Source organism: Entelurus aequoreus, linkage group LG10, assembly GCF_033978785.1.
Source record: "Entelurus aequoreus isolate RoL-2023_Sb linkage group LG10, RoL_Eaeq_v1.1, whole genome shotgun sequence".
Taxonomy (NCBI): domain Eukaryota; kingdom Metazoa; phylum Chordata; class Actinopteri; order Syngnathiformes; family Syngnathidae; genus Entelurus; species Entelurus aequoreus.
The window spans coordinates 27752626-27769030 of NC_084740.1; the positions used below are offsets into that span (position 1 = coordinate 27752626).

The 16405-nt window shown below is 44.2% G+C and overlaps 1 protein-coding gene across 1 annotated transcript; it reads left to right on the forward strand.

Annotated features, from left to right (window-relative positions):
- The first annotated feature begins 2062 nt into the window (after positions 1-2062).
- c5ar1 (complement C5a receptor 1) lies at positions 2063-9795 on the forward strand. Its single transcript, XM_062060490.1, has 2 exons — positions 2063-2170; positions 8142-9795. Exons 1-2 carry the CDS (start codon positions 2100-2102, stop codon positions 9211-9213), a joined length of 1143 nt encoding a protein of 380 aa, XP_061916474.1. The 5' UTR covers positions 2063-2099; the 3' UTR covers positions 9214-9795.
- Positions 9796-16405: the final 6610 nt, after the last annotated feature.

Sequence of the window (16405 nt, forward strand, 5' to 3'; positions counted from 1 at the left end):
AAAAAGATATCCCTATCATGCATGTCCACAAATGTCCACTGCAGAGGACGCTGGTTATCAGGAGGATTTACAAGGCTTTTTGTCAAAAATGCTCACTTGAAAAAAAAAAAAGCAAAAATGTTTCTGTATTTTACGGACTATAAATCACACCGGTATATAAGCTGCACCCATAAAATTATAGTATCCATCCATTTTCTACCGCTTATTCCCTTCAGGGTCGCGGGGGGCGCTGGAGCCTATCTCAGCTACAATCGGGCGGAAGGCGGGGTACACCCTGGACAAGTCGCCACCTCATCGCAGGGCATAAAATTATAGTAGAAAAATATATTTGTTCATATATTATTCGCACTGGAGTATATGCCACAGATTTATAGCAGTACGTTGTGAAATAAGATATTTACGTAAAAGTTTATTCACGTATCTTAATTGTTTCCAAACGGTGCCTGTAACATGGCAGTAAAACGGCCGATTAAACAAAACAGAAAAGTCATTGATGTTCTTAGTCATCCTTTATGAGATGAATAAGATTTTCTCCTTTTTTAATCAGGATCAATATGTTTATCCGAATTCTTCTCCCTTGTTCTTTGTCAACACTTTAAGTTAGATTTTTTTTCTTTTCTTTTTTCCTCATCCATTGCATGATTTAGCCGTTAGCAAAGAAAAATCCATAGACTACCCACATTTTTGTATAAGCCGCAGAGTTCAAAGCTTGGGGAAAAGGTAGCATCTTATAGTCTGGAAATTACGGTACCTCAACGTAAGAGTCTTTTGAGGTAAGAGCTGTGTCTTGACTAATTGTTATGCTTTAAGTTGGAAGCAAAAATGTGACTTACAAGCATCCCCGCTAGAGATGTCCGATAATGGCTTTTTTGCCGATATCCGATATTCCGATATGGTCCAACTCTTAATTACAGATTCCGAAATCAACCGATACCGATATATACAGTCGTGGAATTAACACATTATTATGCCTAATTTTGTTGTGATGCCCCGCTGGATGCATTAAACAATGTAACAAGGTTTTCCAAAATAAATCAACTCAAGTTATGGAAAAAAATGCCAACATGGCACTGCCATATTTATTATTGAGGTCACAAAGTGCATTATTTTTTTTAACATGCCTCATGCTCTCCCTGAGGGGGCGGGGGGGTAGCGGGTGGTGTATATTGTAGCATCCCGGAAGAGTTAGTGCTGCAAGGGGTTCTTGGTATTTGTTCTGTTGTGTTTATGTTGTGTTACGGTGCGGATGTTCTCCCGAAATGTGTTTGTCATTCTTGTTTGGTGTGGGTTCACAGTGTGGCGCATATTTGTAACAGTGTTAAAGTTGTTTATACGGTCACCCTCAGTGTGACCTGTATGGCTGTTGACCAAGTATGCTTTGCATTCACTTGTGTGTGTGAAAAGCTGTAGATATTATGTGACTGGGCCAGCACGCAAAGGCAGTGCTTTAAGGTTTATTGGCGCTCTGTACCTCTCCCTACGTCCGTGTACCACTCCGTACAGCGGCGTTTTTAAAAGTCATACATTTTACTTTTTGAAACCGATACCGATAATTTCCAATATTACATTTTAAAGCATTTATCGGCCTATAATATCGGCAGTCCGATATTATCGGACATCTCTAAAAGTAACCTAACCTAACCGAAGGAAACAGATAAAACACTATTAGGTAAACAACCTAGTTTTGAAATGGAGGTAAAAGTTGAAAAAAAAAGCGTAAATGCAATAAATGAGATGATGTAACACTGAAAGAGTCAGGCCAATTGCACATGTTTTGAAATGTATTTCATCAGTGTTAAATACTATACAGCACCAATTCATTTCAATTCATTTCGATGGGCAATGATAATTTGAGATAAAAGTGTTTTGAGTTAAGGGCTCGGACACAGAACCAATTGTGGTTTTACTGCACTCTTATTTAGTTGATTTTATCACTATTAAATAAAAATGCCTCATTTGCATATGAGAAACACCACAATATCTGAAAGCAATAAAGTATGTGCCGCATTTCCAATCCTATCACATACGTGTGTGTGTGTGTGTGTGTGTGTCCGAGTGTGTGTGTGTGTGTCTTTAGGGTTTAAAGCATTAATTGCATCATGACAACCTCACATACTGTTACTTCCTTTGAGCTAAGAGGGTGTGCAACATCGCTGGCGGCGCTGACCTCGTAAGTATAGTATTTGTGGAAATGATTCCATATTACAAATGCTGCTACTGTTATTGTGCCAGATAATGTTTTGGATTATAGATTTGACATTTATTCACAAAATTTGTGGCGGTTTATTTCAAATCTGGCTATTTTTTAAATGTGGTTTCCGTCATGATGACATACTTAGGGCGAATAAGTGCGCCTGATTTGCTCAAAGCGCTAGTTCAGAGAGCATATTAGGCTTGAATTCTGTTCATGTATTTATGTATGAGGATAACTTGTTGGAGAACATTTTATCACAACATACCTCCCAACTGTGTTGCCTGTGCTATTATTTTAAATTAACCCTGTAAGTTGGATGACTTGTTGACATTATCTTTACAAAACTATAGGCTGCCTCGCCGAAACACCACAATTTAGTACATTAGTACGGTAATTCTCTAACTTACCACCTCAGAAAACACTTGGCTCTCCAAGTACCACCATACTGACCAACGTTAAAATACAGTAACGTAGTAGTTAAAAACAAGGCAGTAAGTATATTTAATATGGCCACTGTAACATTACAGTTTGAACAGTAACACTGTGTTTGAATATAGGAAAATAAAACACTGTACTTTAACCAAGTGATTCTTTGGCGTACCACTAGTGGCACATGTACCACAGTTTGCAATTCACTGCACTACTAGTACATACATTTAGGACAGCTTTGCCGGATTCCACAATTAAATGTCCATTTACAAAGCTTAGATTGCACCACTAATTTTTCATCGGATTCAAATCATTCAAAATGTTCGGGTTACCATATTTATTTTCCCCCAAATTTCTAGAAATCCCACATTTTTGTGCGCCATTTTTTCGCATTTGATAGACTTCAAAGATTCTTGATTGACATTTTTTTCAATAATTGCAAAACATGAAGAATTGGGATACCGTTTCTTTCTCAAACTGTACTCTGAAACAGATTTCAGTTAAACTTCATAAAAACATGGAAAAAGCAACACTGACTGATTTCGTACTTCAGCGAGTCTCATTTGCAAATTTTATATAGTAGACTTTGCATGCAGTTACGGTTCCAATACATTAGGGGGCAGTATTGTATAGGCTACAATGTGTTTCCTAGTCAGGAAGTAGTCTTTGCTAGGAAGCTGAGTCTAGTCTTTTTTTGCCCCCTAAAAAGTAATATACTTCCTACACACCAGCTGTTTGATTATAACGTAAATGTAGTTTTCCTTACCAAAATTAGACGTGTTGGAAACGCCATGTAAAACCGCTAATGCTAATCAGTAGCATATCTATGGTGAATACAATGTAAATTAGCGTAGAGTCAGCGCATTTTGAAAAGTGGATCCTGACTGTATCTATGAGCGTTTTCTATCAGGCACACTTGCTTTGTTGGCATGGAAATGTGCAACATTACCTAGATGCAGTCCGCTACGATTACGCCTGTTTGTCCGCCAAGTGTTTGAGTCTGCAACCGGACTTGGCGCCATGTGCAACAAAGGTATAAAAAAATTGAACTGTTTGATTTTACGTGAATCGATACCAGATAGTACCAATGGAACTAGGCCGGGGCCTATAAAATCTGTCAACCATTCCTACCTATAGAGTCATATTTTGTTATTTTATGCCATTTGGCTACCATGCTAACTGTTAGCATTTCAGTTTCGCTTTTTAAAATCCAATGCTTTTTGCCGTTAAAAACGATGTTCTCAATTTCTTACATGGCGGTACGGTATAGAAAAGGGATCTTTTTTAACCTTTTTGACCACGGGGCCCAACTTTTCCACTACAGAGGGGCCACATATTTACACTGAATTAGTAATCTTCCCATTGATTTTAATTGTACTCAATAATTATATATAACCTATGTACAGTTTACAACCTTGTCAAATGATAAGAAAGCATGTGTTAATCACAAAGATTGTTATTTATCTAACACTTTATTTAACCTGAGGCTTAGGTCAGGCCGATTAGAAAAGTAAGTACTAACCAAATATACTGCATAAGAAGGGACTCATAAATAACAGACCAAAAAATGAATGTACATAAAATGATGTTGTGCTAAAATAAATAAACACAATTAATGCATATGGCCCAGTGGTTAGAGTATCCGCCCTGAGATCGGTAGGTTGTAAGTTGAAACCCCGGCCGAGTCATACCAAAGACTATAAAAACGGGACCCATTACCTCTCTGCTTGGCACTCAGCATCAAGGGTTGGAATTGGGGGTTAAATCACCAAAAATTATTCCCAGGCGTGGCCACCGCTGCTGCTCACTGCTCCCCTCACCTTCCAGTGGGTGAACAAGGGGATGGGTCAAATGCAGAGGACAAATTTCACCACACCTAGTGTGTGTGTGACAATCATTGGTACTTTGGTAAAAGATGTTCAAGATGGCGTCGCGACTAGTCGCAGAGGCTCAACGCTCTCCCGTTCGGTGCTTTTTTATGTTATTTATGTACGTCTTTGTTATTTTACTTTTTACATCCTGTCGGGCAAACAACGTCTACACCAGGCAGGATCTCATAGAAGTCGGATCTCCCGGAGAAAGCGCCGTCACGGCCGAGTTTATCCGTGTAAACAACATCCCGGAAGAAATTGCGAGACAACCCGGATCTCCATGGTACACTATACCCGGAACAAAGCGCCGCAGGCGGCGTAGAGAACGTAAACAGAAACGAGGCTGCAGAGCTGGTCTGCTGGAGAGGCTAAGACAACGACTGAACAGACCACCACTGCCGAGTATATTTCTCACAAATGCAAGATCACTTGCAAACAAGATGGACGAACTGAGGCTACAGGTAGCAACGAACACCACCGTGAGGAATAGCTGCGTGCTAATAGTCACAGAAACCTGGCTCCATTCATCCATCCCGGACCTAGCTATCGAGCTAACAGGCTACACTCTACACCGCCTGGACAGGACAAAAGAGGCTACAGGGAAATCGCGTGGAGGAGGACTATTAATATTCACAAAGGACACATGGGGAACACACACAAGCATTGTGAGTAGCCACTGTTCCCATAATCTAGAATATCTGACTATTAAATGTCGACCCTTTTACCTGCCGAGGGAATACAATGCTGTGTTGCTAACCGCAGTGTATATAGCGCCAGATGCTAACGCTAGCACGGCGCTAGGTCAGCTGCATGATACAATCAACCAGCAACAAAGCATGTATCCGGAGGCTGCTCATATCATCGCAGGAGACTTTAACCATGCTAATCTGAAGGTAGTGCTCCCCAAACTACACCAGCATGTAAAATGTGCCACAAGAGGCAAAAACACACTGGACAAGGTTTACTCAAATATTAAACTGGGCTACAGAGCTAAACCTTTAGCACACATGGGCCAGTCAGACCACACATCCCTGCTACTCATCCCAGCATACACCCCCACCCGGATAAGTGCTCTCACCACAACAAAGTCCATCAAAACCTGGCCTGAAGGTGCCACTGAAAAGCTGCAAGACTGCTTTGACACCACTGCGTGGGAGGTCTTTGTAGACGAGGACCAGGAGAAATACACATCAGGAGTACTCGGCTACATAAAACACTGCACAGACTCTGTTACTGTGGATAAGCGCGTCCGAGTCTATTCCAACACAAAGCCATGGATGACGAGAGAGGTGCAGAGGCTGGCCGGCAGGGGAGACCCCCGGCTGGCAGAGGAGCTGAACTCCTTCTACGCCCGCTTTGAGGTAACACCATCGGAAGCAGTCACACTTCACTCCGTAGCAACACCTCACCCAACAGCCACACCTCAATCAGCAGTCACACCTCACTCGGCAGACCACAGCAGCCTCACCCTTTCAGTGACGGAACACGAGGTCAGACGCACACTGAAAGCCGTGAACCCGAGGAAGGCTGCGGGACCGGACGGCGTCTCCGGACGGGTGCTGAGAGACTGCGCTGATCAGCTGGCTGGTGTCCTCACCGACATCTTCAACCGGTCCCTGTCCCAGGCCACCGTCCCATCCTGCCTGAAAACCTCCACCATCATCCCGGTCCCCAAAAAGAAAAACACTGTCAGCTGTCTGAACGACTACCGGCCAGTGGCACTCACTTCCATCACAATGAAGTGTTTCGAGAAACTGGTCCGGACCCACATCCTCTCATCCCTACCACCCACATTGGACCCCCATCAGTTTGCCTACCGAGCCAACAGGTCTACGGAGGACGCCATCGCTACGGCTCTCCACTCCGCCATGTCCCATGGGGGGGGGGGGGGGGGGGGGGGGGGGGGGGGGGGGCTATGTACGGCTGCTCTTTGTAGACTTCAGCTCTGCATTTAATACCATCTTACCTGACAGACTGGTGACCAAGCTAGCAGACCTCGGAATATCCAACCCCACCTGTCTCTGGATTAAAGACTTCCTGACTGACCGCCATCAGAGGGTGAGGATGGGTACCCACACCTCCACAGTCCTCAGCCTCAGCACCGGCTCACCTCAGGGCTGCGTGCTGAGCCCCCTGCTCTACTCACTCTACACCCACGACTTCACAGCCACCCACCCCGGCAATCACATCATAAAGTTTGCCGATGACACAACGGTGGTGGGCTGCATCTCTGGGGTCGACGAGACGGCATACCGGGACGAGGTGGAGCAGCTGGCAGTGTTGAGCAGGGTGAACAACCTGAAGCTGAACCAGCTCAAAACCCAGGAAGTGATCTTGGACAGCAGGAGGAGAAAAACTACCATACAGCCCCTGTACATCGACGGGGGCTGTGTGGAAAGAGTCTCATCCCTACGCTTCCTGGGAGTTCACCTGGATGAGGACCTGTCCTGGAGGACCAACACCACGGCCATCGTCAAGAGGGCACAGCAGAGGCTCTACTTCTTGAGAGTACTCAGGAATCTCCACCTGAGACAGGATCTGCTGGTGTCATTCTACCGCTGTTCTGTGGAGAGCATCCTCACATACTGCATCTGCGTATGGTTCTGCAGCTGCACAGCAGCAGAGAGGAAAGCTCTCGACCCAAAAAATCATCGGGTGCCCCCTCCCCTCCCTGGAAGAACTGTATAACTCCCACTTCCTTGAAGAAGGCAGCCAACATACTCAAGGACCCATCCCACCCCGGCAACAGCCACTTCGATCGGCTGCCTTCCGGCAGACGTTTCAGAACCATGCGAACCCGCACAAATAGACTCAGGAACAGTTTCTACCCCCGGGCCATAACTGCACTAAACGCAGCTAAATTGTAAAAAAAACAAAAAACAAAAACTCCCTCACGTGCAACATGAGGAAGCCACCGGTCAATCACGATCCGGGACTGTGCAATCAGCGATTACATGCCAACTGGACAATATTTATCATATTTATTCACACCATTAATCCACAATAAAAAGCCTGCACAGCATAGGAGGTAGGAAATGCTGACTCCCACCCCCTTAGCACACTGGGATTCAGCATTACTCCTCTCTAGTCACTTTATACTTTTTACTGTCTCGTTTTCTTTTACATTGCCTCCTAGAGTGGTCTTAAGCCACATTGTATATTGCATATTGTGTATATTGTGTTGTTTTTGTATATTGTGTGGTTTCTTCTTTTTAAAAAAAAATGCAAAGCACCTCAGGGAAGCAATCTAAATTTCGTTGGACCTGTACCTGTACATGCACAATGACAATAAAGATAATTCATTCATTCATTTAACTTTAATGTTTCTTAAATAAACTGTCAATGAAATTAAAGTGCGAATGAAAATACAGCTTCACCACTTTAGTCATCATTTTTGCGCTTAAGAAACTTCTCTATGAATTTAGCTCTCGACTTCTTCTGTTGGTTTGAGATGGTCATTACTGCCACAAGTGGTGGAAAAGTGTAGTGCAACTGAGTACCGCCGTGGCCCATACGGACCCCATCTGAGAAACCGATATTTTTTGGCGGCCCAACTACGGGTTAAGAAACAGTGGTATGGAAAATGTGTGTTCAGTTACTTCAAGCACCATTATAAAGTGACATTCATCATATCTTTGCATCTGCAGCCCAATCATGGATGACTTCTCCTACCAGGATGATTACTTTCTGAAATTCAACTTCAGCAATACTTCGGACTACAACTTCACGTTTCCCGACTTACCCGACTCAATGATTCCCGAGATTCAACCCATCCAGATCGCGGCCCTGACCTGTTACGCCATCGTGGTTCTGTTCGGGGTTCCTGGAAACGCCATCGTGGTGTGGGTGACCGGCTTCAAAATGCCCCCCTCGGTGACGTCCATCTGGTTCCTCAACCTGGCGCTGGCCGACCTCCTGTGCTGCCTCTCGCTGCCTCTGCTCATGGTGCCTCTGACCCACGACGACCACTGGCACTTTGGCGCCCTGGCCTGCACGCTGGTCAAGGGCTTGTTCTACCTGGTGATGTATTGCAGCGTCCTGCAGCTGGTCTTCATCAGTCTGGATCGGTGCTTGCTGGTGGTCCGGCCCATCTGGTGCCACAACTACAGGCGCCCCAGGTACGCCGTGATCGGCTGCGTGGTGGTGTGGTGCCTGGCCCTCATCGGGAGCATCCCGCAGTTTGTCCACGCCAAGGAGGTCCCGCTGGGCGAGTACAAGCGAGAATGCCTGTCGAAGTACAGCATCCGGAGCGCCTGGACCGTCACCATATGCCGCTTCCTGTTCGGATTCGTCCTGCCGCTCCTGGCCATCGTCATCTGCCACTGGGTGGTCTACAGGAAGGCCGACAGTAAAAAGGCGCATAAGAGTCCTCGCTCCAAGCGGACGCTGAGGATCATCGTCGCCGTGGTGCTCACCTTCTTCCTGTGCTGGCTCCCTCTGCACGTCGTAGACTTCCTCTACCTGGTAACCCCGCGGAGTTCCCACCGCAGCCCTTCGGTCTACCTGGCCCACGTTCTGACGCTGGGCCTGGCGTACTTCAACAGCTGCCTCAACCCGCTGCTTTACGTGTGTCTGGGCCGAGGCTTCAAAGACAGCATGAACCGCTCCCTGTGCAACATCCTGCACTTGCTGGGCGAGGACCCCGGATCCAGGAGCACCACGTCTACTCATGAAACCAAGGCCACCAGCTCCACGGACAAGGAGTTGACCAATGTGTGATGGCGAACAGACATTGACACACGGATTAGTACACAGTTCTTTCCCTTCCTTTTAATAGACCTGTTGGGCCTTATTCTACTCAAATATGTGATAATATGTTGCCAACAAACTCTTAATCCATGTCTTATTCAACTATTTATTCCTGCTTTGTGAAGAACTGCTTGTTCGATTGCAACAGTGTCGCTAACGTTTACTTCATTTCCTGTTTATGTCCAGGCACTGTAAAGCTCAAAAACCACAAGGGAAATTGCAGACTCATACCGCCATCCATTTTCTAATAAGTTGTTATGACCACAAAATTATTAAATGACAAAACACAGTTTGAGATGGAGATATCCAATTTTACATAAGATGCTGTATTTTGTTGTTGTTGGCTTTTTTTTTTTTTTACTCTGTCCCCTCTTAATAGGTGATGCTGCTGTTACTGTAACCATCATTGTTTGTTTTTGCTGTTATCTATCATAATTGTGTTTTTTTTACGATGTTATCTGTCCCCTCTTAAAGAATCCTGTTGTTTTCAATATTATATAAATGATAAATGATAAATGGGTTGTACTTGTATAGCGCTTTTCTACCTTCAAGGTACTCAAAGCGCTTTGACAGTATTTCCACATTTACCCATTCACACACACATTCACACACTGATGGCGGGAGCTGCCATGCAAGGCGCTAACCAGCAGCCATCAGAGGCAAAGGGTGAAGTGTCTTGCCCAAGGACACAACGGACGTGACTAGGAATATGCAATTGTCGCCATTTTCTTTTCTCCATTTTTTAAAATTGTTGTGTTGTTATGATGGCTTTTACCATTTTTTTTGCGGTCTGTCCCCCCTTAAAGAATCCTGTTGTTTTCAATATTATATAGGATGCAATTGTCGCTATTTTATTTTATTTCCTAAATTTTTTATTGTTGTTGTGTTGTTATGATGGCTTTTACCATTTTTTTGGCGGTCTGTCCCCTCTTAAAGAATCCTGTTGTTTTCAATATTATATAGGATGCAATTGTCGCCATTTTCTTTTCTCACTCTTTTTTAATTGTTGTTGTGTTGTTATGATGGCTTTTACCATTTTTTTGGCGGTCTGTCCCATCTTAAAGAATCCTGTTTTTTTCAATATTATATAGGATGCAATTGTCTCTATTTTATTTATTTTCTCAATTTTTTATTGTCGTGTTGTTATGATGGCTTTTACCATTTTTTTTGGCGGTCTGTCCCTTCTTAAAGAATCCTGTTGTTTTCAATATTATGTAGGATGCAATTGTCGCCATTTTCTTTTCTTTTCTCACTTTTTTTTTATTGTTGTTGTGTTATGATGGCTTTTGCAATTTTTTTGCTGTCTGTCCCCTCTTGAAGAATGGCAAGGTTACATAGGATGCTATTGCAGCGGTCTCTTGTTTTTTTTTGCTTGTTACTCTTCTATATTCCCTCTTAACAAATGATGCTGTCGCTGATACATTAGCTGTCATTGCATCAGTTGATGTTATTGCTTTTTGTTATCTATCAGTCTTTTTTTATAGCAATGTTCTGATAGATAGATAGATAGTACTTTATTGATTCCTTCAGGAGAGTTCCCTCAGGAAAATTAAAATCCCCTTATAAAGAATCAGGTTGTTTTCAATGTCCTATATTTGCCTTGTTCTTTATTTTCTCTGTATTTCAATGTTGTTGCCTTGTTTTTATCACTTTCACCATTTCTTTCTGCCTGTCCCCTCTTAATGATGTGAATGTTGCATAAGATGCCATCGCTGCTGTCTTCTGTTTGTTGTTCTTTTGGTCTGTTCTCCATTTCCTCTGTCTGTCCCCTCCTAAGGACATATGTTACTGTCATTGTCGTATAGGATCCTGTAACTGCTTTAGCTGTTTTCGTTGCTATGTTCGAATCTGTCCCTTCTTAAAAAAATATGTTGTAAATATTTAAAGGTTTAAATGTAAGCGATGGCATTTTTGCAAAATTTGGTTGCTTTCTTCTTCATTTTCTTATCTCTTAGTTTGTATTGTTTAATTTAGTTCAGTGTTCTTATTTGTTTCTTCCTGTCCCCTCTTAAGAAATGATGTCACTGACAACGTTACACAGAATATCATTACTGCGGTGGCTATTTATTTTTGCCCTCTTCACTGTTTCCCTTTCTGTCCCCTCTTAATTATTTATGTTAATAAATTAACCTGCCCATTGTACAGCACTTTGGCTACCCCTGTGGTAAATTTTAAATGTGCTTTATAAATAAAGTTGATTTGATTTGATTTGATTAATATCATACTGTAGGCATAGGTGGATTAATGACCGGGCCTACCGGGCCCAGGCCCAGGGGGCCAGAGGCCCCAAGGGGCCAGGCCAACTTGGCCCCGCGGCCGCGACCCAAGCAAAACTACTTTTGCAAAAATAATAATCTTAAGCCCCAAGGGGCCAGGCCAACTTGGCCCCGCGGCCATGATCCATAGAGGGTAAGAGGCCCCAAGGGGCCAGGTCAACTTGGCCCCGCGGCCGCGACCCACAGAGGGCCAGAGGCCCCAAGGGGCCAGGCCAACATGGCCCCGCGGCCATGATCCATAGACGGTCAGAGGCCCCAAGGGGCCAGGCCAACTTGGCCCCGCGGCCACGATCCATAGAGGGTCAGAGGCCCCAGGGGGCCAGGTCAACTTGGCCCCGCGGCCACGATCCATAGACGGTCAGAGGCCCCAAGGGGCCAGGCCAACTTGGCCCCGCGGCCACGACCCACAGAAGGCCAGAGGCCCCAAAGGGCCAGGCCAACTTGGCCCCGCGGCCGCGAGCCACAGAAGGCCAGAGGCCCCAAGGGGCCAGGTCAACTTGGCCCCGCGGCCACGATCCATAGAGGGTAAGAGGCCCCAAGGGGCCAGGTCAACTTGGCCCCGCGGCCGCGACCCACAGAGGGCCTGAGGTCCTAAGGGGTCAGGCCAACTTGGCCCCGCGGCCATGATCCATAGAGGGCCAGAGGCCCCGAGGGGTCAGGCCAACTTGGCCCCGATCCATAGAGGGTCAGAGGCCCCAAGGGGCCAGGCCAACTTGGCCCCGCGGCCACGACCCACAGAGGCCCCAAGGGGCCAGGCAAAATTGGCCCCGCGGCCATGATCCACAGAGGGCCAGAGGCTCTCAATCATTATTATCAAAGCTAATTCTCAAATTGGATGGATCACACAACCTCACTCACATATTCTTTATCAATTATTAAAGGTTGTTTCTGAATTTTGATCACAGAACTTAATGCAAATATTCTTGATTGATTGACAAAGCTCATTCTCAAATTTTGATTACACAACCTTACTCTGACAAATTATCATTATCAAAAAGCTCTATCTCGAATTTGGATCACAGAATCTCACTCAAGTATTCTTAGCTGTGCCCCTCCCCCATCAAGTCTTTCATAAACCGGTCTGTTCTTTTAGAATCTCCTCATTTGGTATTTTGAACTCGTGAGAGACTGCTCAAAATTTGGTTTCCTTTCCCTCAGTTCAGACTCAGAGATAATTTGAAATCATTCAACAAGAAGTTTAACGCGCGCACACACACACACACACACACACACTTGAGTTGAGCATTACTTGGAAATTCTTATATTTTCCATTTTGCTGTTATTATCAGCATCTTCCCATTTTGTCCTTTTCTTTCGAGAAAGTTTACAGTCTGACATTTGTCACTGCTGTCAGTTAATAACTTTTTGGTCTTTGACCCATTTTGTCATTTTCTCGATTCGATCGTCACTGACCACTCTCTCCTGTCTGGCAGACATCGTTGCTGCCATCATAGCTAGCAAGCTGCCTGCAGCGGGTCATCCCTATGTTCCCCGTCCCTATGTTACCCGGGTCCTATGTTCCCCTCTACCGGGGAACTAAGGACCCTTTTTAAAAAAAAGGGTTCTATGTTCCCCGCTGCGGGGAACGTACAACACTTTTTCCAGAAAAGGGTTCTATGTTCCCCGCTGCTTCCAATGCGCGACTAAGTAAGACGCACGCAGACACGCATGACAGAGACGCGTTTAAGTTGTCGAAGGAAGGAAGTTCGCGTTTGAGTTGCTCTATCTGCTGCCGCACGCTCTGTGACAGGTTAGGTTTAGGGATGGTTTTGGTCAGGGCACAATTTCGCCAAAAAAGTGCTCCACAACGCCCTGTGACAGGTTAGGTTTAGGGATAGTTTTGGTCAGGGCACAATTTCGCCAAAAAAAAGTGCTCCACAACGCCCTGTGACAGGTTAGGTTTAGGGATGGTTTTGGTCAGGGCACAATTTCGCAATTTCGCCAGATACAATGCAGGGAACATAGGACCCTTTTTTAGAAAAAGGGTCCTAAGTTCCCCGGTCGCATACAAAGACCCAGGAACAACCGGGGAACATAGGACCCGGGGAACATAGGACCCGGGGAACATAGGCACGCTCCCGCCTGCAGATAGCAACATTTTGGTGTCCTTTGGGAAAATATTTAGAAAGAAGACAAAAGTACACACAGTTGTACAACTATTATCTTTATGATCTTTTTTTTGTTAGTTTCTCTGTTACTGTGTGTGGCCAATTAAGCGACTTTTGGCCATACCTGGCTGGTGACATTTAGCGACTTTCTGGTTGATGTTAAGATTAATAATAGCAACAGTTCTCTTCATCTTAATGCAATTTATTGTGTCTGTCTCTCCACATTTTGCCATTAGGTACTTTGAGCTCTTGTTGGTCAGTCACTCTAAGGTACATTGTTGCTGCCATCATAGCTAGCAAGCTGCCTGCAGATAGCGACATTTTGGTGTCCTTTGAGAAATATTAAGAAAGAAGACAAAAGTACAAGACATTGTACGATTACTATCTTTTTAAAATTATTTGTTTCACTGTGTGATTGACCGACTTTGCCGCTAGATTTCGCGTCTTTTGGCCATACCTGGCTAGCGACTAAAAACATCATTTAGCGACTTTTTGGTTGTGAAGATAAGTGGTAAAAGCAGATCTTCCTGTTGGTCTTCCCACATTTTGCCATTTGGTACTTTGCACTCTTCTTGGTCACTCCAAGGCATTTGTCCCTGCCTTCAGCTAGTCACTTGGCTCTTTTGGAATATATTTCACTGTAATTGGCTCTCTCTCTCTCTTTCTCCTCAGTACAAATCAGCCTGTTCCCTTGCCATTCATCACTGACCACTCTGCTCTCCTGTCTGTCAGACATTATTGCTGCTTGCAGATAGCTTGGGGTCCTTAGAGAAAATATCAGAAGAGAAAAGTACACAATTATCTTAATTATCTTTTTTATTCAGTCAGTCCTTCAGTGAGTCCCAGTGTGTTGGCGATTAAGCAACGTTGGCATTCAATTAGCGACTTTTGGCCATACATGGCTGGCGACGCAAAAAACTAGAAAAAAAGTACAAAAAGTTGTACAATTAATATCTTTATTATCCTTAATTCCCCTGAATCCTAGAGTGTGTTGCAATTAAGCAACTTTGCTGCTAGGTTTAGCGACTCTTGTTTTGGGCATACCTGGCTAGCGACTACAAACATTATTCAGCAACTTTTTGGCTGTTAAGATTAACGTTAATAAATTAAATCCTAATACAATTTATTGTGTTGGTCTCGCCATCTTGCTATTAGGTACTTTGAATTCTTGTTGGTCTCTGCTAAGGTATCTGGCTGTTGTCTTTGCCTTCAGTTAGTCACTTGGCTCTGGAATATATTTAACTGTACTTGGCTCTCTCTTTCTCCTCAGTACAAATCAGTCTGTTCCCTTGCCATTTAGACATTTTCTTGATTGGATCATCACTGACCACTCTGCTCTCCTGCTGTCTATCAGACATTGTTGCTCCCATCATAGCTAGCAAGCTGCCTTGGTGTCCTTTGTGAAAATATTTAGATAGAAGACTAAAGTGCACAAAGGTGTACAATTATTATCTTTTCAAAATATTTGTTTCACTGTCAGTGTGATTGACCGACTTTGCCGCTAGATTTCGCGTCTTTTGGCCATACCTGGCTAGCGACTGAAAACATCATTTAGCAACTTTTTGGTTGTGAAGATAAGAGGTAAAAGCAGATCTGCCTGTTGGTCTTTCCACATTTTGCCATTTGGTACTTTGCACTCTTGTTGGTCACTCCAAGGCATTTGTCCCTGCCTTCAGCTAGTCACTTGGCTCTTTTGGAATATATTTCACTGTAATTGGCTCTCTCTCTCTTTCTCCTCAGTACAAATCAGTCTGTTCCCTTGCCATTTAGACATTTTCTTGATTCGATCATCACTGACCACTCTGCTCTCCTGCTGTCTATCAGACGAATCAGTTGATTCTCTGCTCTCAATTGTCTATGCTAGTAAGCTGTTATTCTCTGCTTTGGAGTGTTGATGCTGGGTTGCTAGTTTTCTAAATCACCTCACACACTTGAAGGAAGCAGCACCGATCATAAACACACAAACAAACTCACACACACACACACACACACACACACACACACACATAGTTGGTTTATCTGTTGTGATAGGCAAAGAGCCAATGTGCAAAGAAAGAAGGGAAATATGGATCATAAACGTTTAAGTGGAGGAGCTAGAAAAAAAATTCAGCAAGAAAAGAAAAAAAAGGAATCAGTTTTACTTGAGAGTGTTCCAAATATCTCCAGCTTCTTCAGTACAAAGACATCTGCTGAAAGCAATTCTATAAATGCTACTGCAAATTCAGCTAAGGTTAGCAATGCACCTGAGCTAGCATGTAGCTCCCAAGATCCTGAGACCACTACAAGTGTAGACACTGAACCAAATGCTTCTGATGCTTATGATTCAACCAATTCAGCAGTAGCCAGTTGCTCGGATGAATGTGAGGTCACTGCACCTCTGGACAGCATAGAAAATGAGCTGAATCTTTCTTCAACACCATCTACAGTGACAACTCTACCTAGTGATCCCGCTAAATGGGCTGAGACCCTCACTGAGTCAATGAAGGAAGTTCTTATTCAAAGAGGTGCAAAATCATTTCACAACCGTCACAGCCATTATCCAGCTTCTGTGAGGAACAGTGGGCTAGGAGGCAAAACCCGATGCCTAAACAATGAACATTTTACTTCACACTTGCCCAATGGACAACGAGTACAAAGAGAGTGGCTGATGTACTCTCCCTCTACTGGTAATGTTTACTGCTTTGCATGCAAACTGTTTTCCCCAAAAACGCATTCTTTTGTGACAGGCTATTGTGATTGGAAACACTCAGAAAGATTTGGTGAACATGAGCGAAGTGC

Coding starts and splice junctions, on each gene's coding strand:
- c5ar1 (XM_062060490.1), top strand. CDS start 2,100: ATGACAACCTCACATACTGTTACTTCCTTTGAGCTAAGAGGGTGTGCA. Junction 2,171..8,141: donor TCGCTGGCGGCGCTGACCTC/GTAAGTATAGTA, acceptor TTGCATCTGCAG/CCCAATCATGGATGACTTCT.